Raw genomic sequence first — 24,563 nt, 5'->3', positions numbered from 1 at the left:
AGATTAGCTTTTAACTCTGTTTGAATTGTACTTTTAAGGACTTTTTTTTTAAATACCAAATTTATATTGGGCTCAGAAGAAATTTTCTGGGAATTGGAATGATCTATTGCTTAAAATTTGTTAGAACTCTTCTGTAAAGTAATATTTGGATCTAGAAGTTTTGCATTTGGGGTGGTTTGAGGTAGGGAAAACATAAAGAATAAAACTACCAATCCATTACATTTTTATTATAGCAGTATTCTCATAGTCCTTTCCTTTTGATAACTTACATTTTTCTAAGAATAGGATCATTTGTCTAAGATTTATTCATGTCTGTGCCCTCTTATTCAGTCTTGTCAGAGACAAGATATTTTACAAAAAAGGAAAAAAGAAAAAAATCTTTCTTGATTCTGTATTTTGTGTTTGTGTTCTGTTTAACAAATTTATACTCTTCTATAACTTCCTTTCTTTTATATAACTTAATACCGTTGTTCTTTTTGTAGTTGTTAAGGTTTGGCGTCCAGCTTGGTGATCTTAAGCTTTTTTACTTTAAGCCTCTAAACTATAACTTTACCTTTAATTACTGCTTTTGTGGTGATTTTAAATATTTGATGAAATTTGTTTTTTGGCTTAATACTTGGTTGGATTTTATAAGTATTGTTAGTATTTTTGAGAAAAATCTGTTTTTTCTAACTGTTAGCTTTATAAGGTTCTATGTGTCTTTATTATATAAAGCTCTGTATGTCTCCATTGTATTAACTGTGTGGTTCAAATATTTTATATTTTCAGATTTTTTTCCCCCCGCTTGAATTACCAAAAATAAAACAAGATGCGTGGGAATATATTTGTCTAATCTTTCCTCTATCTTGAGGTTATTCTATTAGGTAAAGCAAGTTGAGAATGATACGCTTCAATAAATTGAAACATTTGTCTTCATAGCTTTTGTTTTTTATCTTTTAAAAATACCATATTACTGTGGTATGTGGGTGGGTGTATGTGTCTGTCTGTGCATTCAGTTTGACAGTCTCTGGAAAGTGATCTATTTATATTTATTGTGGTTGGGGCTTGTTTCTGCCATCTACTTATTACTTTATCTTTTCTGTCTCTATCTTACTACCTCCTCCTCCCCTTATACTTTTTCTTCCTCCCATTACAAATTTGAAGGCTACAAGTAAACTTGTTTATTAGTTGTTTTTTTTTTTTTAATTTCAAATTTTTTCCACATCTATTTTAGAAGATAAACACTATTTCAGGTTTCTTATGATTCTTTTGAAATTTTACCATACCTACTTAAATCCTGATGGTATCTTAATGCCTTCTCATATAATACAGGGATGTGGAACAGTTTAATTCTGGTCAGCTTCTTCCCTGATTTAAATCGTCCCAGACTAATGACTTTCTAAATGCTGTTGTTTCAGTCTAACTCAAAGTTACCCAGGCCCACAGACCAAGTAACCTGTTCTTAACTTCCAGAAGTTATTTTCTACAATGGGGAATCTTTGTCAGGGAGGTACTCCATTAACCAAACCTGGAAACCAAAAACTGCCAATAATCACTCTTCTGAGGTTTTTATTCTTTGAAGAAGCAGAAGCTTCCATTACTACTTTGAGCAGGTTCTGTGCTCAGCTTTTGTTGGGAGATGTCTTTATGTTGGGAGAAGCTTTATGTTTTGAAGTAATATCTGATGAAAGCTAAAGTGAACATCATTATTTCAGAGGAGAAGAGAATAGAACTTGGCCTTACTTACTCATCTGGTAACAGTTGTATGAAATAACACATATTCAACATTAATATTTAAGTGGTGGCATTTATTTTTCTGGAAATCAGCTTCTGCTATGTGATAAAAATGTGTATTATTCTTAAATATATAGAGACTATAGAAAAACCATTTGGCTAATTTATTCATATGGTCCCTATCAAAGGGAATCTCTAATGTAGATATGTGGATGAAATAATGAAGTTTTAAAAGTAGTATTAGAGCGAATCATTCTGTATTTGAATATGTTCTTTGTATCTTAGCACTTTCTCATTTGTACACTTTGTTTTGTTAACTCTAAAGCTTTTCTTTTAAGCTGGTATTTTTCTAAATAAGAAAAATTCAGTCTGAAAAATAAAATAAAGTTTTAAGTGCATCATCATAATTTGGACATACAAAGAAAATGAGACTGAAAAAATACTATTTTTAATCCTGCTTACTTATTCCCATCTATGATTCAGAACCACTGAAATTTATGAGCAGACATTTGAAGTAATTTTAAGTTCATCTAACACTATCTGAAATTGGTTGCTACTATCATATTGCAGTATTATTTTATGCCCCACTCCAATTATAGTATGTATATCAACTGTACTTCATTTCTATTTATATTGATGGTACAGAAGAGGTATTGAAAATAATAAAATGTGGCTTTCACTAGGTAAAATGGTTTGAGTATTAGAAAAAATGAGAATTTGAGTTTAAACACAACTTTATCATTGTCATGGAAATTTTTCTAAAGTTAACATTTTTAAAGGATATATGATAACATATTCAGGGAAGAAATTTTGACCCTTGGGATTTATGAAAGGTAGAGGAAAAAAAGAAAGGTAAAGCACTAGTATTTAGATTATTTTAGGTAGATAAATTCTACTTAGATAAATGACAAACTCCCATTTAGAAAAGCTATGTAATATCTATAATATAAAAATCATAAACTTTGGGCGCCTGGGTGGCTCAGTGGGTTAAAGCCTCTGTCTTTGGCTCAGGTCATGATCCCAGGGTCCCGGGATCCAGCCCCATATTGGACTCTGCTCAGCAGGGAGCCTGCTTCCCCCCACTCTCTCTTTGCCTGCTTCTCTGCCTACTTGTCATCTTTGTCAAATAAATAAATAAAATAAAATGTTTTAAAAAATCATAAACATTTAGAGTTATATTCATAATTAATTTGTGTGTATTAAGGAAAAATAACTTTTTTTCCAGTATTTGTATGCATTCTCTTTAAGGAACAACACCATTTTCAATAGTGAAAAGTGAAATCTTCAAAAAATTTCTGGGGTACATATTCTGTGATTTGTGTAATGCAGGGACATATATGGAAATGTATGTAGATGGGTAGGTATGTAAATAGATTAAGATATGTAAGAGTATATAAAGGGGATAGACAGTGATTTAGATATATATATATATAATAATATCCCTTTCCTGCGGTATTTTGGGCATTGTAACAGTCCTTATAGCGACTTTTCTTGTTCATATGCAGGAATTATTTTATTGAGTTTAAAACGTGTTTTTAAAGAGTATGAATTAGTTTTTAAATAATTATTATTGCTAATACAAATCTTACTCCATATGTTCTCAGGGTTCTTGCCCTGGGGGAGTAGGGCCAAGAGGAGGGTTGTCTAATAGGCAATGTAAGCTTGTAATCATTCTTTTGCTCTTTTAGTAGTCTGCTGTCTTAGGATTCAGGATTGATTTTATGTGAAATTGAGTTCTTGATATATGTTAAAAAGTAAGCGTCCAGTGTGAAATCAATAAAATACATTCTTTTAACAGCAGAGATATGTCTCATCTTCTTGAGTGGTATTTTTGAAATAGAATTTATTTAGATTTATGTATTTATTTTAGAGAGGGTGAGCAGGTGGAGGGAGAGAAACCCCCAAAGCAGACTCCCTGCTAATAAGCTCAGAGCAGACATGGGGCTTGATCCCAGGGCCTTGAGATCATGACCTGAGCCAAAATCAAGAGTCAGATGCTTAACTGACTGAGTCACTCAAGCACCCCTAAAATACCAATTTTTTGATTGAAATGGACACATTAAAGGGACTGGATCGTGTCTCGTACCATTTTGGAAATTCTAACTTTTGAAAACAGAAAAACAGGAGGACTTGCCCTACCTGATTCTAAGACATACCATGTAAAGCTACAGTAATCAAGATAGTGTGGTATTGGCAAGAGGAAAGGCCTATAGATCGGTGGAACAGAGTAGAGAGCCCCTAAATAGATCTACATATATGGTCAGTTGACTTTTGACAAAAGTGCCAAAGTAATTCAATAGGGAAAGGATTTCAACAGACAGTGCTAAAATAACTGAATTTCCTATTTCTACTTGTAGAACAATGAGCTTTAACTTTCGTCTCTCATTGTACACAAAAATTAACTCAGTGGGTCATAGATTTACATGTAGAAGCTAACATGATAGAACTTCAAGAATAAAACATGAGGGACGCCTGGGTGGCTCAATTGGTTAGACAACTGCCTTTGGCTCAGGTCGTGATCCCGGAGTCCCTGGATCGAGTCCCGCATCGGGCTCCCGGCTCCATGAGGAGTCTGCTTCTCCCTCTGACCTTCTCCTTGCTCATGCTCTCTCTCAAATAAATAAATAAAATCTTAAAAAAAAATAAAATAAAACATGAAAAAGTTTTCATGACTTTTGTGCAAAGATTTCTTAGGATACAAAAAAAAAAAAAAGAAAGGAAAGAATGGGTAAATTGACCTCATCAAAATAGAAGATTCTGTTGAGAAAATGAAAAGTCAAGTTATAGACAGGGAGAAAATATTTGCAAAACCTATATCAGATAAAAGACCTGTATCCAGAACGTTCAAAAAAATTCTGACATCTTAATTGTGAGAAAAATCCAAAATGGGCAAAAGATTGAATAGACGGGTCACCTACAAAACTTTATAAATTTTAGTGATGCTTAACATCATTAGTAATGAAGGAAATGTGAATTAAAACCACAGTGTAGTACAACTACACGTGGACTTTAACATTTTAGAAAGAAAAAAACATATCGTACCAAGGGTTAGGGAGGATGTGGAGTTGCCACACATCGCTTTTGAAAAGGCAAAATTTTATCATCCCTTTGAATAATAGGTTAGTATTTTGTTATTGTAAACATGCACTTACCTTATGACTAGTACAGGGGGTTAAGTTGTGTCCCTCCAAAAGGGTTTATTTAAGTTCTCTGCCCCTCAGTACCTTTGACTATGACCTTATTTGGAAATAGGGTCATTGCAGCTTAAATTAAGGTCATATTAGAGTAGGGAGTTCTTAATACAGTGTGATTTGTGTTCTTACAAAAAAGTGAGAGCCACAGAAGACATGCAAAGGAGAGATAGCCTCATACAGAGACATAAAAAGAGAATGCCATGAGGATGGAAGCAGAGGTTAGAGTTATGCAGCTTCAAACCACGGGCTGCTGGGATCAGTACTGTAGGAGAAGCTAAGAAAAAAAAAAACGTACAACAGATTCGTTCCAAGAGGCTTGAAGAGAACATGGCTCTACCTTACACCTTGATCTCACACTTCTAGCCTACACACTTGTAAAAGAATACATTTCTGTTTAAAGCCATCCATATTGTGATACTTTGTTGAAGCCTTAGGAAGCTAATCCACTCAGTAATATCACTTACAGGCATTTACTTAAGAGAAATGAAAGCATGCATTCACAAATATGTGCTTGAATGTTCATAGTGGTTGTTTAGTCCTAGTAGCCAAAAGTTGAAAGCAATCTACCAGTGTCTACTGGTAGTTGAATGAATAAACAAATTGTGACATACTTGTGTGATTGAATGAATTGATACACACCACATGGATGAGTGTAAAGGGATTATGCTCCATGAATGAACACAGAAAATTCTATATACTGTATGCTGCTAGTGATAGGACCTTCTGGAAAAGACAGAACTGTAATGGCAAAGTAGGTCAGTAGTTCGAGGAGCCAAGGGTAGAGAGAAGAGATTAACTGCAAAGGAACACCAGGGAGCTCTTCAGATTGTAGAAATGTTCTATATCATGATTATGGCAATGATGTAAGATCATATATGTTTGTCAAAACCCATCAAATTATTTACTTCAGAATGGTGAATTTTATTATAAATAAATTCTACCTCAACAAAGCTGATTAAAACAGTTAAAAGAATGTAATAAATGGTTATATTGAGTATTTAATGAATATACTTTTAGGTTGAGTGGAGAAAAACTTTGATCTTAACATTGTACAAATGATACTTCTAGCTGATAAAATTTTTGATAACGACATTAATTGCACAACGAAAAAGTGCTGCATCTCAGTAACTTAGAAGTGAAGAAAATGTACTCTGGAAAAGGATTCTAGTGATGATAATGACACTAAACTCAAGGAGTTGAATAAAATTTTAATGAAACAGTACAGGAAAGCATTATTTGCAAGTTAATTTATTATTATGTTGGGTGATTTTAAGTATCTGTAGCTGAACTAGTTATTTGAAGTATTTTCCTTGGCATTCTAAAAATCATACATTTAAGGGGGGGCCTTTTTTTCTTTTTTACAAGGAAAATGGAGGATTGCCGAATATTTAGGCATGCACAGAGCTTCCTGTTATACCCAGTTAAGCAGAGTTGATTAAATCCTCTTTCTTCCTTGCGTGGGTCATTGAACTGTGTCTAGTTCTGCACCTGTTACACTGTATTGGGTCTAACATTTCCATATCTGTTAATTTAGTTAGATGATATCTTATTTATCCCTACCACAGTCTACAGTACCTGGCTACTGGTTTACATAAAGTAAAAAATTGGATAGGACAGAACAATTTTTACCAAGAATCAGTCTTGTGCCGTCATGCCTTTTATAGCGTTTGGTATTGCAAGCACTTATTGAGTGTTATGTGGAAACATTATACTAGCTGCTTTGGGACATATAAAAATGCTGTAACAGCTAAACTTTTAAGGTTAGAATAAAATGTAATCTCTATTTAGTGAAAGGTGTAACAAAAAGGATGAGGGTAGGTAATCACTAGAGTTTTTAGGTAGATCATAGTTTTAAAAAACTGGAAAAACTGTTTAGTTTGATGACAGAAGAAATCACTTCAGCCATAATATTCAAAACATTCACAGGTTAAATGTCATTTAACAAAACTCTTCCTGGGATTTTTATAAAACCATTTTCCTTACTGTCATATTGTTAGGTTGATCAAAAAAGTTGGACTGTGCAGTAAATGAAATACTCTTCACCTTAGAAGAGCAAAGACTTGAATTTTCATAAGTAGGCTTAGAGTTTCCTTTTAATGCTTCAGCATATTTCCTTTTCTCTAAAGAAGTACAAGAAAGAATGGTGCCTCTAAGATTCACTGTTGATTTTTACCCTTTTAAATAGATCTCAGTCTTCATATAGGGTGTCAAATAGCTATGAGACAAAACCTTTACCTCTCCTCCTAGGGGCATTTAATAGGAAATAGTAGCTTCGTATGAAGTATTTTTTATAAATGATCATTATAGCTCCAAACTAATTGTTAAAATGGATGTCCGAGTTTTCTGTGAATGTTGTGAAACAGAAGGATTCTTAATACTGCAAATTGTAATAAGCTGTTGTCAAATAGAATTATTCATGGCCAATGTGTTCACTCAGAGGATTAAATGAAAACCAACCCTTGGACATGAAGGGTGTGGTCCAGACAGAAGAGCGCTGGAATGACCAGGTGGAAGACCTCCTCTACCGTCATGAAGTGGAGGGTCATCTCAGTATTTCTTAATACTGTTGACTTAGTACAGTACTGATGCCAGTCCCTTAGGCAATAGAAAGCAATTGTAAATGAGAAATTCTTTTTGAAGGCTTCTGCTACATTTATCAAAACTAATTAATACTAGATGATTAGAAATTAATATTGGTAACTTACTATTAGCCTAACTCTAAGCTTTATTCATATTTTACCAGTTTTCACTGGTAATTTCCTTTTTTGATTCCAGGATCTATTCAAGGATACCACATTGAATTTGGTTGTTAGGTCTCCTTGGTCTAACATAGTAATTTTCAAGTACTTTTTAAGTTTTGCAGATGTCTGAAAATTAATGTATGCCTGTATTAGGAAACAGAATATGTGCTGAACATCACTCAGTCTTTTCTTGTTAACTCAAGGCTGTATTTTGAAACAGGGTACTATTCTGTGCCTTCAGAGGTCGTTTACATGTTTCATGTTTTTTGCCTTGACATCAAGCCACCTTGCTCTTCTTCTAGTTGATCTTTCGTCATTGTATCCTAACCAAAAAGCCAAACAGCAGTACCAAAGAAGTTGAAAAAGAGGAAAGAGTATTGTGGTATTATGGAAGGTCTTCTATTTATTAATGAATTCAGATAGAGTATTGAGAGAAGCAGGGTAATTACGGAGGTAGAAGAAATGACACGAACAGAGGCTTGAGAACTTTTGCACGGATTCTGAAGGACTTCCGTGCCTTTTCAGTACAGTTAGTTTGCTACTACCACTATTGGGATATAAGAAGGTTGGCACAGAAGCACTTCCTGAATGATTGGATGTGGGGCCTAGTGAGGAAGGAGGCTTAAAACTAAAGTTTTGTGTCTGCACTGAAATCATAAATGAAAGTGCCATTAAAAAAAACTAACTTTATTATAAAAGTATAATTATCATAAATGTTTGCTAAGACACAAAGGCAAAAAAATACATAATAAAAGCAACTGAGTTTACTGTAGTTAAAACCACTGTTGTTTTTATACATATACATATTTTATAAATTTAGATTACTACTGATATACAGTTCTTTTTTTTTTTTTAAGATTATATTTATTTATTTGACAGAGATCACAAGTAGGCAGAGAGACTGGGAGAGAGAGAGAGAGAGAGGAAGAAGTAGGCTCTCTGCTGAGTAGAGAGCCTGATGCAGGGTTTGATCCCAGGACCCTGAGATAATGACCTGAGCTGAAGGCAGAGGCTTTAACCCACTGAACCACCCAGGCACCCCGGATATACAGTTCTTATAATCTTTCTAACCTTAATCCATCATATTTTTCCACACCATTAAATAGCCTTCAAAAACTTTTTTGTGGCTACATCATAGTTTGTTGAAAGCCAGAAGTGATTTAACTATTACCTTTTTGTTGGACATTGAAGTTATCTTGATTCTCATTGCTGATAATATTGCTTTTAGCCTCCTTATAGAAAAGTCTTTATCCACATCTGTATTTATTCTCTTAGGACAGTTTCCTAGGGGTGAGATTACTTATCAAATGGGTTTTATACACATGGCTAAAGAACCTTTAAAATGTGCTCTTTTCTCCTTCCACTGGTAGTGTATAAGCATCATTGTTCCTCTCACACTTTGGCTATCAAATACTATAATTGTTGGACTTTAGAAGGGCTAGGTTTGTTTTGAAGATTATTTTGACTTTGTGGAGTTTCAGGTGACAATTGAACAGACAAGTAGAATGTTTAGTAAGTAGTACTAGAAGAATCAAAGCGATAAATGCAAATATATAATGCTACAACTGAAGATTTAGAAACTCTATGTATAGTTTTATGAAATGGGATATTTCTAAGCAATAAAAATATATAGTATGGGTAATTATATCTGTGGCATTACATATGGCAAAAAGGGGGAGCTAAAGACTGAAATTCAGGGAAAGCCCAGGTAATATAGGATGGGAGTGGAGAAAAGGGTCTTTCAAAGTCAAAGACAATGTGGGAGATGATATAGAATGTGGGTTTATATTAGCAGCAGGTTATATTTTCTCTAAGGCCTATCCTAAGGAGTATTTGGTTTTAGCTTACGGTATAGCAACTGCTTTTAAATTCAGATTTCTGACCCAATCTCCATATTCTACTGTTAAACCAATAAAATACTTTTATGTCACATGGATTAATATACTCTTGATCTTTCTAGTGAATCTTTGCTTCTTATATTCTTTTAGATGGTATGGTATTACTGAAGTCCTTGAATGGCAGTTACAGGCCTCAAAACTGTTCAGTTCTTCGTAAAAGTATTTTATAACACACCGGTCATAACAGTAACTACTGATGTTACTGGTGCGTATCTTAGACTTAATAATTATATACTATGTATAATTAATATATTTTCCCATTATGTAACATTTTCTAAATGTCGACTATAAAGTGAGAGGATTTAATAAATGTTTAAGTAGGATTTTAAAGTAAGATTTTACCTGTGAGAGGATTTAATAAATGTTTAAGTAGGATTTTAAAGTAAGATTTTACCTGTTTCTGATAGCTCTGCTTTGTGTTTATGCTTTTAATTCTTTCTGCTTTGTAGCAGAAAGGCAGGGAAAAGGCAAGAAAGCATAGAGCAGAAAGAGCAAGGATCTTAAACTGTGGTAACAGCATTTTATTTTGTAATGACAAATGTTATAGGCAAAACTACTTGCACATTGTGTGAGTAAGAATATTTTTGAGACCTTTCCTCATTTGACCAATGTTTTGAAAAAAGTTGTTGTATTCTGCTGGTTATCATTGCACCTTTTTGAGATGATGATAGGGAAGTTGTCCAGGAAGGCTGGCATGAACCTGGCTGAGCCTAGCAGAGCAGCAGCATTACCTTAGTAAATTCACTGTAGTCCAAAGACCGTAATGAGTTTTGGCAAAAAGTTACTATAGTCTCTTAACATCTGTCTACCCAGTAGGAGTAACAGTTACAGAGCCCAGGTAGTTATGCCATATATGAGAACTGGAATATTTTCTTATGTCCATTCTGTCATTCCCCATCCTTCTTGCATGTCAGATCTCTTCTTTCCCACAGTTGTTTTGAATCTCAGCTGCACCTGAGAGTTTTTAAACCTCGCTAAGCTTGGCTCACACCTGTTCTGAGTAAATCAGAATCTCCTAGGTGTAGGACCTAGGAATCAGTAATTTAGAAGCTCCTTGAGCAGCCAGGGTTTTGATTTATGATTTTAGATGTAGTAATGCCATCAGTGAACTTCATAGTTCTTAAGCGGGTTGTATATTCAAATCACCTGGAAGATTTCTCCACAGTGTTCCTTCCCTCCCTTTTCCCCTTACTACTTGAGTGAACCAGTGTTAACTGATGGGAGTATAGCCCCCGTGCCTTTAACGAGTTAGGACCAAAAAATCAAAGAATCAGTACGTTAAGTACTGTTTTCCTGTACTCTTTTTGGTAGATATTCTGCTTATGTAAGTGACTTTGCATTTATCCCCATATTAATGATTTTGTGTTGTTTGCTATTTGCATATTCTCATATCTGTTTTGTTCATCACTCTATTTTCAGTACTTAACAGTGCCCAACACATAGTGGGTACTCAGTAAATGTTACAAGAAGGAATCATTAACACGGAGTTTTGGGAATACCTTACTATTTTATGTCTGTATGTACTACCTACCTATATTTTTAAGCTTTATAATTACATTTCCAGTGAGGAAAAAGATCTGTAAAGCAGAACATAAACAGGAAATAGATTTATTAAATTTTGAAAGTTCTTTTCAGGTCAGGGGTTCTGTGTCAGGGACATTATTAAGGTTTGAACAGAATTGAGCTTACAATACAAACATTTCCTGGTAGAAGTATTCATTTGCATATTTGACCCTCTTATCAACTGTCAAACCAAAACGTATAGAAAAGCTAGTGAACAAACAGGTACTCTTAAGTCTGTGCTTAGTTTAAACTGCATGATAAACTGGACTAGAGTCTAGGCACACATATATCAGCCTGTTAGTTGTATTTTACCCAGTCATAGTCTGTCTTGTATAAGGTGGAAATTAAAAATGAGGTGACCCTGTCCAATATACTTGATTTGTGATACAGATTTACAGCATATTAGCAAAATGGCTTAAATTTTGGATGAGCCCTTAATTTTATAGTGTAAAGAATGGGGTGAAGGTACCAAAGAAAGTGTAAGTAGCTCTAGCCAGCATATCTAAAAACTCTTCTTAAATCTATGTTATTTCAGAATTAAGGAGTCTCTGGCACCAGAATTCTCCAGTTCTAGAATTGAGGATAACAAAATATGTCATATAAATTCGCTCTGCGTATTTAAAATCCTTTATGGTTTAGATTTTCTTCTGTAATCTTATTAGTGCTTCAGTGATATAAAACTCACTGGGAATTTTCCCCGTTTATTTTTTTAAAAAAAGAAACTAAAACAAAAAAAAGACCTTTTTTGGACAAGTAAATAATTCAGAAAAGGGGGTTGAAATAATTCAGTGAAAAGTGGGTTCCTTTCTATCCCAGAGTATCAGATCCTTCTTAGAGGAAACCACTATTAGGATTTTCTTGTTTATTTTTCCAGAGAGAGTCCATTCTTATGGCCAGAATACACATGCAGATAGCTTTTGTAGTTTATAGTGTAATAGAAGCATTGATATCCACTGCTTTACACTTCCTTTTTTTTTTAATTTAATAATATGTCTTAGATACCTTTCTAGATTACTTTTTAATTTTCCTCATTGCGAGTTGGTGTGATCTCTGTATCTTTACTAGGTGAAGTCTTCTCTACTTTTTCTAACATCCCTTTCAAACCCAGCTTCTTCTTATATCTCTTCACGTAGTTAATCTCTCTTCTGCTTTGCTTCCATTTACTTTCTTCATCTTTCTCTTAAACACTTTTCACAGGTCTGCCCTTTCATGACTTCTATATGATTCTCTCATCCCAGGTGTCCCTTATCTCAGTCTGGCTCATTCCACCTTCAGTACTTCATCCCCAACTAAGTACCGAGGTTTCACAAATATATATGTACAGCCCAGGCCCCAGTTACTGAGTTGTCAGTATGCATCTCCTTGACATATCTATTTCTTGTATATCTCTGAGACCTCATAATCCCCAAATGTCCAAAATCAGCTCCTTTTTCAGTGTCACTATCTTAGTAAATGGCATCTATATCCATCTCAGTCGTATATTCCAGAAAACTATGAGCTATTCTTGATAGCCCCTTCTCATGTCCCATGTTGCAAAAACATAACTTTGGTTGATTTTTACCTCCTGTATCTCTCTCAAATCCATCCTCTTCTTCTTTTTTTTTTTTTTTTAAAGATTTTTATTTATTTATTTGACAGAGAGAGATCACGAGTAGGCAGAGAGGCAGGCAGAGAGAGAGAGAGGAGGAAGCAGGCTCCTGCTGAGCAGAGAGTCTGATGCGGGACTCGATCCCAGGACCCTGAGATCATGACCTGAGCCGAAGGCAGCGATTAACCCACTGAGCCACCCAGGTGCCCCCATCCTCTTCTGTTTGCCCCTAATACTGCCTTAATCTAGCCTACCATCTTCCCCTGGATTGCCACAGTAGTCCACCCATAGCCCCTCTGGTCCTCTTCCAGACCATTCTCCACACAGCAATCTGAGGAAGCTTTCAAACTGTAAATAAACTGTAAATATTGTATGACCCCCCCCCCCATGCTTAAATTGTTTACTGACTTTCTGTTGCTTTTAGAATGAAGCCAAATATTTTTAATATAGCCTGACAAGGTCCTGCATGGACATCCATTACTATTTCCCTCTTTCCTTACCTCCTAGTGCACTCTCCCTTTGTTCTCTTTGTTCCTGCCACATTGGCTTTATTTCTAGTCCCTGCTACACCACCTTGCTCCTTACTCCCTCAAGGCATTTGCATATGCTATTTAGTCTTTCCCAGCTCTTCCCTTTTACCTTCTCCTAGTTAACTCTATTGGGTGTTTCAAATATCATCTCAAGCATTGCTTCCTTTGTGAAACTTCCCTGATCTTCCTAACTAGGTCACTTCCCCTGGCACTGAGCAAGGTATAACCCTCCTTTGTAGCAAATTTTCTGTTTTGCTTTTTTTGTGTGTACACTTATATTTGAATAATATTTATATCCCCCACTAGATGGTAATCTCCCTGAAGGCAATGGCTATTATATCTTTAGTTTCCAGCATAGGAGCCCAGCACAAAAGAGCAGACAGTTAAATCTTTAGTGAATGAATGAATTTATTTCTATTTTTTCCATTGAATCTACTGCGGAAAGTATGCAAAGTACTGTAGTTTGCATATCGTAAAAGCTCAAATGCATTTTTCAGATTCAGAGTGAATTCATATGCAGCACAAGGTACAGTATGGATTAATAAGCAATAAATACCATCATTTTCCAGCAGACTTCACAGGTCTTATATTTACTGGAGAGAAGTCATTTACTGGAAAGAAGTCATTCTGGGGGAGGGGAGTAGTAGGAAGATAAAATAATTGTGATCTGGTAGCAGATAGCTTGGTCTCTCTTTAGTTAGTAGAATTATTTCCTTGTATTGTTTCCTAAACCATCTCCCCTCTCCCATTGTCTTGTATCTCTCCCTAATAAGTCGTGAACTCCTAATTACATTCAAACTAAAGAGCTATGACTGTTTCCAAAGCACTTAGGAATAGCACTTGGTTACCTAAAACAAATGGCCTGAAGTCTGGAAGGAAATACATTGATGTAGTTAGGCTTATATTCTGTCCAGAATCACTGTTGATGAGAAGTAGCTTTATTCTGTTGTTTTTTGCCTTAAAACATTCATCCTTCCATCCCTCTTTGGATAGAATCATCTGCCTTCCTCCTCCTAGCCAGAAGACTTTAGGGGAAGCTGCTTAGCTGTAGTGAGCTTTGGTTTTCTTATTTGTGAAGCTGGGATAGTTATAGTGACTTCTCTTTCATTCTCTTGACATTGTCTTTTACAGAGCAGAAGATTTTAATTTTAATGTAGTCCAGCTTATCAATTTTTTTAATAGACTGTGTCTTTGCTGTTTTAGCTAAAAATTCACTGCCATACCCAAACTCATATAGGTTTTTTCTTATGTTCTCTTCTAGGAGTTCTTAAAGTTTTGCATTTTATAGTAGTTCCGTGATCCATTTTGAGTTAATATTTGTGGAAGATTAAAGGTCTCTAACTTTTATTTTTTTACATGAGGATGTCTGGTTGTTTCAGCACCATTTTTTGAGACTGTCTTTATCTTTGCTCCATTCTCTTTCCTTTGCTCCTTTGTCAAAGGTTACTTGACTTTATCTATGTGGGTCTATTTCTGGGCTTTCTATTCTGTTCCATTGATCTGTTTTTCTGTTCTTTTCAATACCACACCGACTTGATTACTGTTGCTTTTATACTAAGTCTTAGAGTTGTTGGGTAGTGTCTGGCTTGATTCTCCTTCAGTATTGTGTCAGCTATTCTTTTGCCTATCCATATGAACTTCGTAATCAGTTTGCTGCTAGCCACAAACTAACTTGGTGGGATTTTGACTAGGATTGTACTGAACCTATACAGGAAGCTGGGAGGAACTGACATCTTAACACTTGAGTTATCTTACCCATAAATGTAGATAAAGTATCTCTGCCTGTATATAGTTCTCTTTTTTTGTTCTATTGGTATTTTTAATAGGTTTTGTATTAGTATGTTAAAACTCAGGGAGGGGTGGATAAGTCCTATCGAAGTTAAATCAGTATAGCATCTTAATTCAGGCTCTTCCATTATGTAACCCATGCTTCAATAAGAACTTTGTGTTAGTTTTTTTTTTTTTTTAAATTTCAAATGCATCCTACATTGTATATATTCACACATATGCAATATACATAGGAATATTCATTTTAACACTGTAATGATTTTAAAAGGAGCACAGCATTATACCACAATTTTCACAGTTATGTCAAGTCTTGACTTAAGTTGTTGTTATGTCCTTTTCTCTTTGAACTTAGTTTATCTCATTTTAAGATAAAAGTTTTTTCCACAAGGATAAAAAAACCGTAGAATTTTAGTATAAATCTTTGCATTTATCTTGGTGGGGGACTAAAAAGTTGTGTGTGTAAAAGCATTGTTTAAACAAACGCTTATTTATAGAATGAACCAATTATTAAATTGAGCACTTGAAACCTTGTATTGAGAATCACTCCAGTGCTGGAAAAGGATAGTGTTAATGACCCCTGAAGTGATCGTAATTGTTGGATTAATATTCAAGCAATGAGAAAATGGATTTTGCTAAGATATGAGTCCGCATGCTGCTAATGTTTAAAGTTATGTCACTGGTTAACAATAAGAGCAACTAGTAACAGAAAATTTTTAGGTTAAGTTTGTTGCTATCTAAGCTTTTTACCTGCTTTTTACTTTTGTTGTTTTGTGTAGAACATACAATAATAGCTTATAGGAAACATGGTATTTAAAAGAAGGGATGAATGTTTGTAGGGCAAAAAACAATAGAATAAAGCTACTTGTCACTTTATTAATAGCATTTAAACCAAAAATTGTGTCCTCAATTATGGAACTTAATAATAGATTTTTTTTTTTTTTTACATTTGTGCACATTGAGGTTTCAGTAAACAAAGCCCCTGTTAATTTTGTCTCTGTTTTCCCATAACTTGACTTAGAACTGGAATAAATTTTACTTTTGCTGTATTGATGAAGTAAATTAAGTAAATGAACTCTTTATGAAGGTAATATAAGAAAACATTCCCTTCCCCTTCCATCCCCCTCCCTTCCTTTCCTTTCCCCTGCTATTAAATTGCCTCTATGGCATCTCCCTTTCTTCTCATCTTGGGCAGGTCCCGCAGCTCTTCTGTCACTTTGAGTTACTCAAATACTTTTTTAACTTTCAGGGCATAAAAAGCACAATCCACTGTAAGTTGTAGAGCCCAATCTATATCTTATAACCTCTTGAAGCTTACATTCTAGGGAGACAGATGATAAGTAAGATAAATGGGTGAACTATATAATATGTTAGAGAGTGATAAGTAATATGGAGAAAAACATTGAAAGGAATACATAAAATGTGTGGAGCTCATGTGTGACATTTTTAGATAGAGTGTCCAAGAAAGGCCTCACTGAAAAGGTGACTTTTTTGTCAAGACCTGCAGAAGGTGATGAACCCAAACCATGTTACAATCGCGAAGAAAAACATTCCAGGCAGAGCTTTATCCCTGCAGAAGCCCTGCAGTGGAAATGTACACTGTGTGTTGGAGAAACAGGTTGCTACAGCCAGTTGAACAAGGAAGAGAGGAGCAGACAAGAAGGATATGGTAGTGGTGGTGGCAACAGATTGTTGGGTCTCAACATTGCATTGTGAATCTCATAAGGCTTTGACTTGAACACAGGATAGGGTAATAAGCCTTTGGAAAGTTTTGACCAGACTTATATGATCTGATTTACTAACTATTGCTTTGCCTAATTGTCATTTGCAAATAGACTACCACGGTGGAAATAGGGCCAAAAGTGGAAGCAAAGAGCTATTGTAACTAACCAGGAGAGGATTCTAGTATTTTGAATTAAGGTCGAGATGGTAGGAGTAGGGAGAAGCAGTAGAATTTTGAGTTTATTTTGGAGATAAAATCAGCAGAATTTGTCAAAATACTGGATGTGGGAAGATTGTTATCAAAGCTAGGTCTTTGTGTTTGTTCTGAGGAACTAGAAGAATGGAGTTGGCATTAACTGAAACAGGGAAGATTATATGAGGAGTCCAGGAACTTAGTTTGGGACATGTTAAAAATGAGGCACTTTTCAAAATAAATAGGTTTTGAAATATTAGATTTCAAAATAAAAACTGTTTAGTAAGCATTTAGATGTATAGCTCTGGAACTCAGGATAAAAAAATCTGGTCTGGAGATAAGAGATTTGGGAATTGAGAGCCTTCTGGTGCTGTTGGAAGCCATAAAACGTCATGAGGTCAGCAAAAGAAGGGTTGTGAGTACAACAGAGAAGAGGTCCAAGCACTGAGTTCTCAAGGACTGGCTGTATTGTTAGGTTAGGGAGTTAAGGAGCTGTACTTAGTGGTTGAGAAGGAAGGACCAGAAAAGTTAGGAGGAAAACCAGCAAGTATGTTATTCTAGGAACAAAACAGACAAGTTATATCAAGGAGGAAAAAGTGATCAACTGTGTCTAATGTTGTTGGGCCAAAGAAGATGAAGATTGAGAAATAAGCATTGGGTCTCCTGTGAGGTCATTGGTGACCTTTGATGAATGCTGTTTCAGTGTAGTGAAGGGGAGTAAAAGCCTGCTAGGAGATCATTGAGATGGGACCTGGAAGGCATAGAGTAATAGATGTTTGATTTTTTTTTTAAAAAAGGTTGGGAAAATAGTATGGTGATATTTTTCTGAACATGATTCACCAGAGAGGGAAAAACAAATGATCTAGGATGGCATGTGGAACATGCTTTTACACAAGCATGCTACATTGCTTGTGTAAAAGAGAAAGAAGGTGAACCAGTGAGAAGGTATAAATAGTACATGTCTTGAGATTGTTAGCATTTATCACTCATTTTCTACTCAGCTGTGAAGCCTCAGTGGCAGATCAGATGCTAGCCTGTAAAATCCTTTGCTTGAATTTGATTGGAAACAACTTCTGCATCCAACATCTCACCCCCTTTCCCCACCACCAAGAATGTCTTGATTTGCAGATGGCACCTTTGTGGGAAGAAAAAGGGCTCCTTACTCTAAACAAAGCAGCTTAAAACAAGGGCTGGATTTTAGCTGTCACTCACTCTAGGCTTAGTATTCTTGGAACAGTAAAAGAATCATACTGCCACAAGCTTCTGCCTTGCTCAGTCTCCCCTAAGACGAGAAGGAAAGTCACATTTAATATTCTGCTATAATAAACATATCCTTTGTCCTATGGCAAAACAGCATAAGTGAGAAGAAAGCAAACTTAAGAACGAGTACGAATTTGGTTTAGGAATCCCAGTTCTGCCAGCTGGCAGAAGGGATTTAAGATTCATCATTTGCTTTCTCTGCATTGGCTTTTTCAAGTATAAGGGCAGGGATGGGGGTGGGGTTGGCTTCTACCAGATTCTTTTCAGTCTGAAATTCTATGATTCATTAAAATATAGTAAAACCCAACTAAATTTGAATGTATCCCCTGAAGCATAGCATAGTTCTACTGAGAACTAATATTACTGAGGAAGTTTGTTTTGGGGTTTTTGTTTTGTTTTGTTTGGATAACAGCACCCCTTGGATTCTTACACAAGTAAGTATCAGCAGAATTTGGAGATTAAATTAGGTGTAGTAGCACTGACATTAATAAGAGGAAATATAGCAAACCATTGAGGACAATACAGACTAGTTCACAGACTTTGTCTAAGTTCTGTCTGAGTCATTTTCTGGCCATGGGACACATGGAAAATTATTTAACTCTCTGAACCTTTGTTTCCTCATCTAAAAATAGGAATGTACTAATAGTACCTACTTCATGGATTTTTAAAGAGAATTAAATGAGTTATACACTATGATGCTTTGAACAATGCCTGGCATGTAATAAGGATGGGCTAAACCTTAACTAATGTTGTTACTACTACCACCACCACTGGGTGGCACATGTAGTTTAGAATCATTTTAGTAAGACAGCCACACCATAGATGTCTTTGACACTATAATTTAATCATATAATGATTACCTTAAATCACCAAGGGAAAAATTAACTTGGAAAGGAAAATGCTTTTGAATCAGGTTAAACCTTTTTTGTTTGTTTACAAAATTAGGACTCAGTTTGATGTTTTTAGTACAGTAAAAATTCACTTAGGGAATATACCTGATTCTCAAATGATGACAGAACAGTGAGCCATTATTGTAATTAGTTTGTTTCTGTGTATACTTGAAACATATAAAACAGTATTTATTTTGAAAAATGTTTTTCCCTAAATATTCCAAAATAGTAAGGGTTTTATTTAAGTACCTTAAAGATAGGTCTTTAAAACAGGCTGTAAACATTTTGATTATACCATCAAGTTTTCTACATCCTTTCTGTATGAACTATTTTTTCAGAGCACACATTTGATTATTGATAGTATCACTTACCATCATGTTTACAATTCTCAGCTTATTTTACAGAATTAATAAGATACAGTCAAATTATTGTAACTATACTTGAAAGTCCTGTTGTGATTAATGTGGGTGATTTATCAATGCTGTTTACACTTATTTTAAATTAAACATGCAGGTGAATTTCTAAACTGGTGGTTACTTTTAAAGAGGAAATGCTGTATATGTATTATACGTTAGTTCAGAAAGTCAAGATAATTCATGATGGCAAAGATTAGGGAAGAAAGGAAGTCTGAGGGTAAATTGGAAGAGAATTTAAGGAACAGTGGATGTGCCTTACCAGCAAATAATTGTGAGGCTAGATTATTTTTGAATTATTTCTCTTGTTTTGAATTTTATAAGTGAAATGATGTATTGTTAAGCACAATGTAATGTACCTGGGACTTAATAGCATCTAGCACGCAGACTTTGGTTTCTAACATTCCCTGTGTGAGACTAAATGGAACCAGGGCTCTCTGAGGAAATGACTGATTCCAAGACTGGAATCCTGGGACATCTAGTTATGGCAGAAAGTAAGGAAGTACTCCTAACATCACAGCAGCCTGTCACAGGAGTAGAGGGGCGATTGGGAAGGGGCTCTCACTGGCCAAATTTGTCATCAAAAACAGTTAAAGGTAGTAATGAATTATATAAATCATCAGGGGAAAAAAATCCATGAAAACCACACCAGTAATACACAGATTCATACAAATAGGAAATGAGAGGGATCAAGGGCTAGCTGATAAATGTAGAAGAAATACTGAAATTGGAAAAACCGTGATTTTATCACCATCACAGTATAGTTTATATACTGTTACTATATATAGTTTATATTTTAGAGCTTGGATGTTAAATCTAGGGGAGAAATTTTGATAAAGAGCAGAATGTTTGCGTGGTCTTCAAGTGTCTATCCAAATGTTATTTATTGGTTGCAGGGAAAAAATAGTAAACAGTAGGAAAATCAGACAGCACTTGATCTAGGTGATAAAAATTAACATCACCAATTAGGGATAGGTAAATGAATACCATGGTAGCTTGAGAACACATCACTTACATACTATTTGGCCGGGAATGCACTGTCTGCATCTAATTATGAGGAAACCAGATAACTCAAAAAAGATGAGCATTCTATTAAAAGAAGAAGGAGGTGATGGGGAGGAAGATGACTGTATTCTTCCAAAATGTTAATGTTTGTTATAAAAGTCAAAGGTGGAAAAGTGCCATATTAAAGGAAACAAAAGACATAGAACATAGATGATCACAAGATGATCACAAGAGTAGATTCTGTATCTGGAGGAAAATTAAATTTTTAAAGAGACATTATTTTGCAGATTATTAATATATTTACTGAAGTAGCTATATTGTAATTATATTGGAGGTTAATTTAGGGAATGTGCACACTTAAGTATTTATGGGGAGGGGGCCAGATGTATTCATTCAGCTTATTCTCACATGGCTCAAAAAAAGCACTGTGGGTGTGTGTGTGTATGTGTACACATGTATATATATACACGTACATAGAGAGAAAGCAGGGGAGGGAGGGAGAAAATGAAAGAGTTGATGGGTCCAAATGCTAACAGGAACAGTCTGGGTAAGATTATACTTGTGTTCTTTGTTCTCTCAGTTTTTCTGTAAATTTGAAATATTTGCAAATAATTTATACATATATGTATGCACACACTGGGACTTACATTTATCTCATTGTTCTCAATTGCTAATTTACTTTTAATACTTAATTGGTTTTAGATGTTAACATTCATTACTTACGGATATACACATTGATTTTTAATTTCTTTTAAATAGTGCTGGGCCTAAAGGAGATAACATTTATGAATGGAGATCAACTATACTTGGTCCACCAGGTTCTGTATATGAAGGTGGTGTGTTTTTTCTGGATATCACTTTTTCATCTGATTATCCATTTAAGCCACCAAAGGTAAGAACCTTAGAAGTCCATTCTTTAATATTTGTCCTTTTCCAAAATTCTAGAGGTTAAATGTGTATTGATGTAATCATTTTTATTTCATTATTTTTCATGAATTGATACAGAAGCTCTCATGTAACCAAGAATTTTAAAACTGAAAGAAATTGATTACTGCCTATACAAATAACTTTATAATCAGCAGGAAGAGGGTTTGTTAATTGTAAATAAAAGTATGCCACTTTGCATACCAGTAAAACAGGTACATTTTAAATTTATGTTATAAGGGAAAATATCCTATGGACTTTGTTGAGAAACATTGGGGTTAAAAAAAAAAAGTAAACCTGTTGGACAGCTTGCAGAAATAAGAATTAAATAACTTGAATTTTATGCTTATACCTTATCTTTACAGATCAGCAAAAACTAGAAAAACAGCAAAGAAGAGGGAAACTACTATTATTTAATCAGCTTACTCTGTGACCTCTGTAGATACGATGTAGTAATGGGAGTAAGGGTGGCTGGGTGGCTTATGTCTCAGCTGGCTCGCAATATTAACTAGATGGATAACAGAAGGGTTGAGTTGTACCTTGTAATGACTGGCAATTATTTTTCAAGTCTTAAACATAACAATTACCTGGATGGTTTCCTCCTCTCACTTCTCATTATAAAGTGGTCAAGCCAACAGGTAAAAACTGCCAATGTTAAGCCTGAACATAATTATGGTCTAGTTACAGAGACTTCTGATATGTCAGGGGAAAAGTATGTTGTTATCAAGCCTTGAACTATGATGAAATGTTTTTCTTTTCAACATAGTTCCTTATGTTCCCTACACTATTTATTTAGAATACATGTAGCAATTTAATGCCTGCGTGGCAATTCAATGCCTGTGCTCACTTGCATGCTTGGGTTGGGGTGCCTTGAGAGTAAAAATTAAGGTTTTTTGTTTGTTTTTAGACCTGGGATTATTTCTCCCATTATCTAATAAGATAACAGTTCCACCTAGTGGTATTTACCTCAAAGTACAGACATCAGGGTTCCCTATCACCTAAAGGTATTTTGCTGTGAACTAGAGTTATCAGTATTTTTTGAGTATTATACTATGTGATCCCATTAAAATTTAAGATTTTTAAATGATTGTCTTATTGAATGTGCTCACGTATGTAGAGTATATCTTGCTAGTTCAAATAAAAGGAACAAAGCCTTCGTGTGAATAATACTACAAATTGTATTAACATTCAGAATGACACATGTTAAGTGCTGGTGTATCACTAACTGCTCAATTTATATTCATTGGTTAAGTTTCCGGTATTACAGAAAACAAAATCATAGCTGTCTTTGATAAATAGTGATACTTATTTCTAGATGCCTCATTTTTCTTGAAATTGGTTTTAATGTGGTAGCAAAATTAGAAAAAAGTTTGCAAGATTTATTTTTTACAAAATTATTTTTATGAGGGAATATTTGTTAAAGAAAAGGCTTTCCTATTTTACTTGGCCTCTTTTAATGTTAATTAGAAAATGACTAACATAAACCTTTCAAACCGTAATTCTATGTATGATTTATTAGTTGTTTTGGTTAATATAGTGGTTATGTTTTAATTTAGCATTTAATTTTTTTGTATTTTAATTTTCTAATCCTTCCATGATGAATCATTCCTCTTCCCTAAGATATCTGACACAGTATTATGAAGCACTATCCAGATCTGTGGTTGAACAAGTGAGAAGGAAAGAATACTGCTGTTATTTTGGTGTTAGATGCAATTATTTCTATACAATTCTGCTTATTCTTGAAGTTCAGGTAAAGTGTTGAACTTCTTGAGGAATAATAAAAATTTAATTCTCTTCCGTTCACCAACTATTAATAGTTGAATGGATTCGAAGTATTTTTTTAAGATTTTGTAAAATTTATTTGAGAGAGAAAGCGCACACGCATGCATGTGCCAAGAGTGAGCAGGGGAAGGAGGAGAAGCCACTCCCTACTGAGCAGGGAGCCCAACTCAGTACCTGATCCCAGAACCCTGGGATCATGACCAGAGCCAAAGACACACGCTTAACCTGCTGAGCCACCCAGGTGCCCCAAAAGGATTCATATTATTAATTGTGTTTATAAATCACGCATGTCTGTTGATTAGTCAGCTCTTGGTGATCTAAACATGTTATTCTAGAGCAGAAGCATCTGACTAGAGCATATTCTAGAGCAGAAGCATCTGACAGAAATCTAATGCAAGCTACATGTGTAATTTTAAATTTTCTATGAGCTACATTATAAAGGGTAGAAAAAAGCAGTGAAATTAATTTTAATAACATCCAGTATATCCAAAATATTGTCTTTTGAACATAAAATCAATGAAAAAATATTATTAATGTCAGTTTCATTCTCTTTTTGGTACTGTGTCTTTGAAATGTTGGTATGTATTGTATATTTTTAGCTGGTCTCACTTCAACAAGCCTTATTTTAAGAGCTATAAAGGTAACATGTCCACTCTGTTACACAGAGGTTCTGGAGGTACAGATTCTTCCTTTTTCTCCATTGCTAGACCACTGGTTTCTTTTTTGTTTTTAATTATACATCCTTATCAGAAATATACTTTTGAGGGCTTTTAATTTTATTTATTTTTTTAAAAGATTTTATTTATTTATTTGAGAGTGAGAGAGCATGAGAGGGGAGAAGGTCAGAGGGAGAAGCAGACTCCCCGTGGAACTGGGAGGCTGATGCAGGACTCAGTTCAAGGACTCCAGGATCATGACCTGAGCCTAAGGCAGTTACCTCACCAACTGAGCCACCCAGACGCCCTTTAGAGGGCTTTTAATATTTTCTTTCTAGACTCTACCAGGGAGATCATATAGTACATTGATAGTTCCAAGAGCTCAGGAGCTGTTTATTTCTTTTTTCTCAGCTACTCTAAATTAAGAATTAGCCGCCCCATTAGTATTTGTGACTGGTTTTTTTTTAAAAGATTTTATTTATTTATCTGACAGACAGAGATCACAGGCAGGCAGAGAGGCAGGCAGAGAGAGAGGAGGAAGCAGATCTCCCCGCTGAGCAGAGAGCCTGATGCAGGGGCCCAATCCCACAATCCTGGGACCATGACCTGAGCCGAAGGCAGAGGCTTTAACCCACTGAGCCACCCAGGCGCCCCTTGTGACTGTTTTGAAACTTGCCAGTATTTGTTCCTACGATTTACCCCCTTT

The 24,563-nt window shown here is 35.0% G+C and overlaps 1 protein-coding gene across 3 annotated transcripts in view; it reads left to right on the top strand.

The window, feature by feature from the left end:
- UBE2E3 (ubiquitin conjugating enzyme E2 E3) overlaps positions 1-24,563 on the top strand; it is an 86,058-nt gene that overhangs the window by 57,573 nt on the left and 3,922 nt on the right. For all 3 annotated transcript variants that reach the window (XM_082690577.1, XM_082690578.1, XM_082690579.1), the window contains exon 4: positions 21,255-21,387. In XM_082690577.1, the coding sequence (XP_082546703.1) occupies positions 21,255-21,387 (133 nt within the window). The remainder of the gene's footprint in view (positions 1-21,254; positions 21,388-24,563) is intronic.

This window comes from Mustela nivalis (genome assembly GCF_964662115.1).
Source record: "Mustela nivalis genome assembly, chromosome: 11".
In the NCBI taxonomy this organism is placed as follows: Eukaryota; Metazoa; Chordata; class Mammalia; order Carnivora; family Mustelidae; genus Mustela; species Mustela nivalis.
The sequence above is the reverse complement of the archived record's forward strand: the minus strand, read 5'-3'. Positions and strand labels throughout refer to the sequence as shown.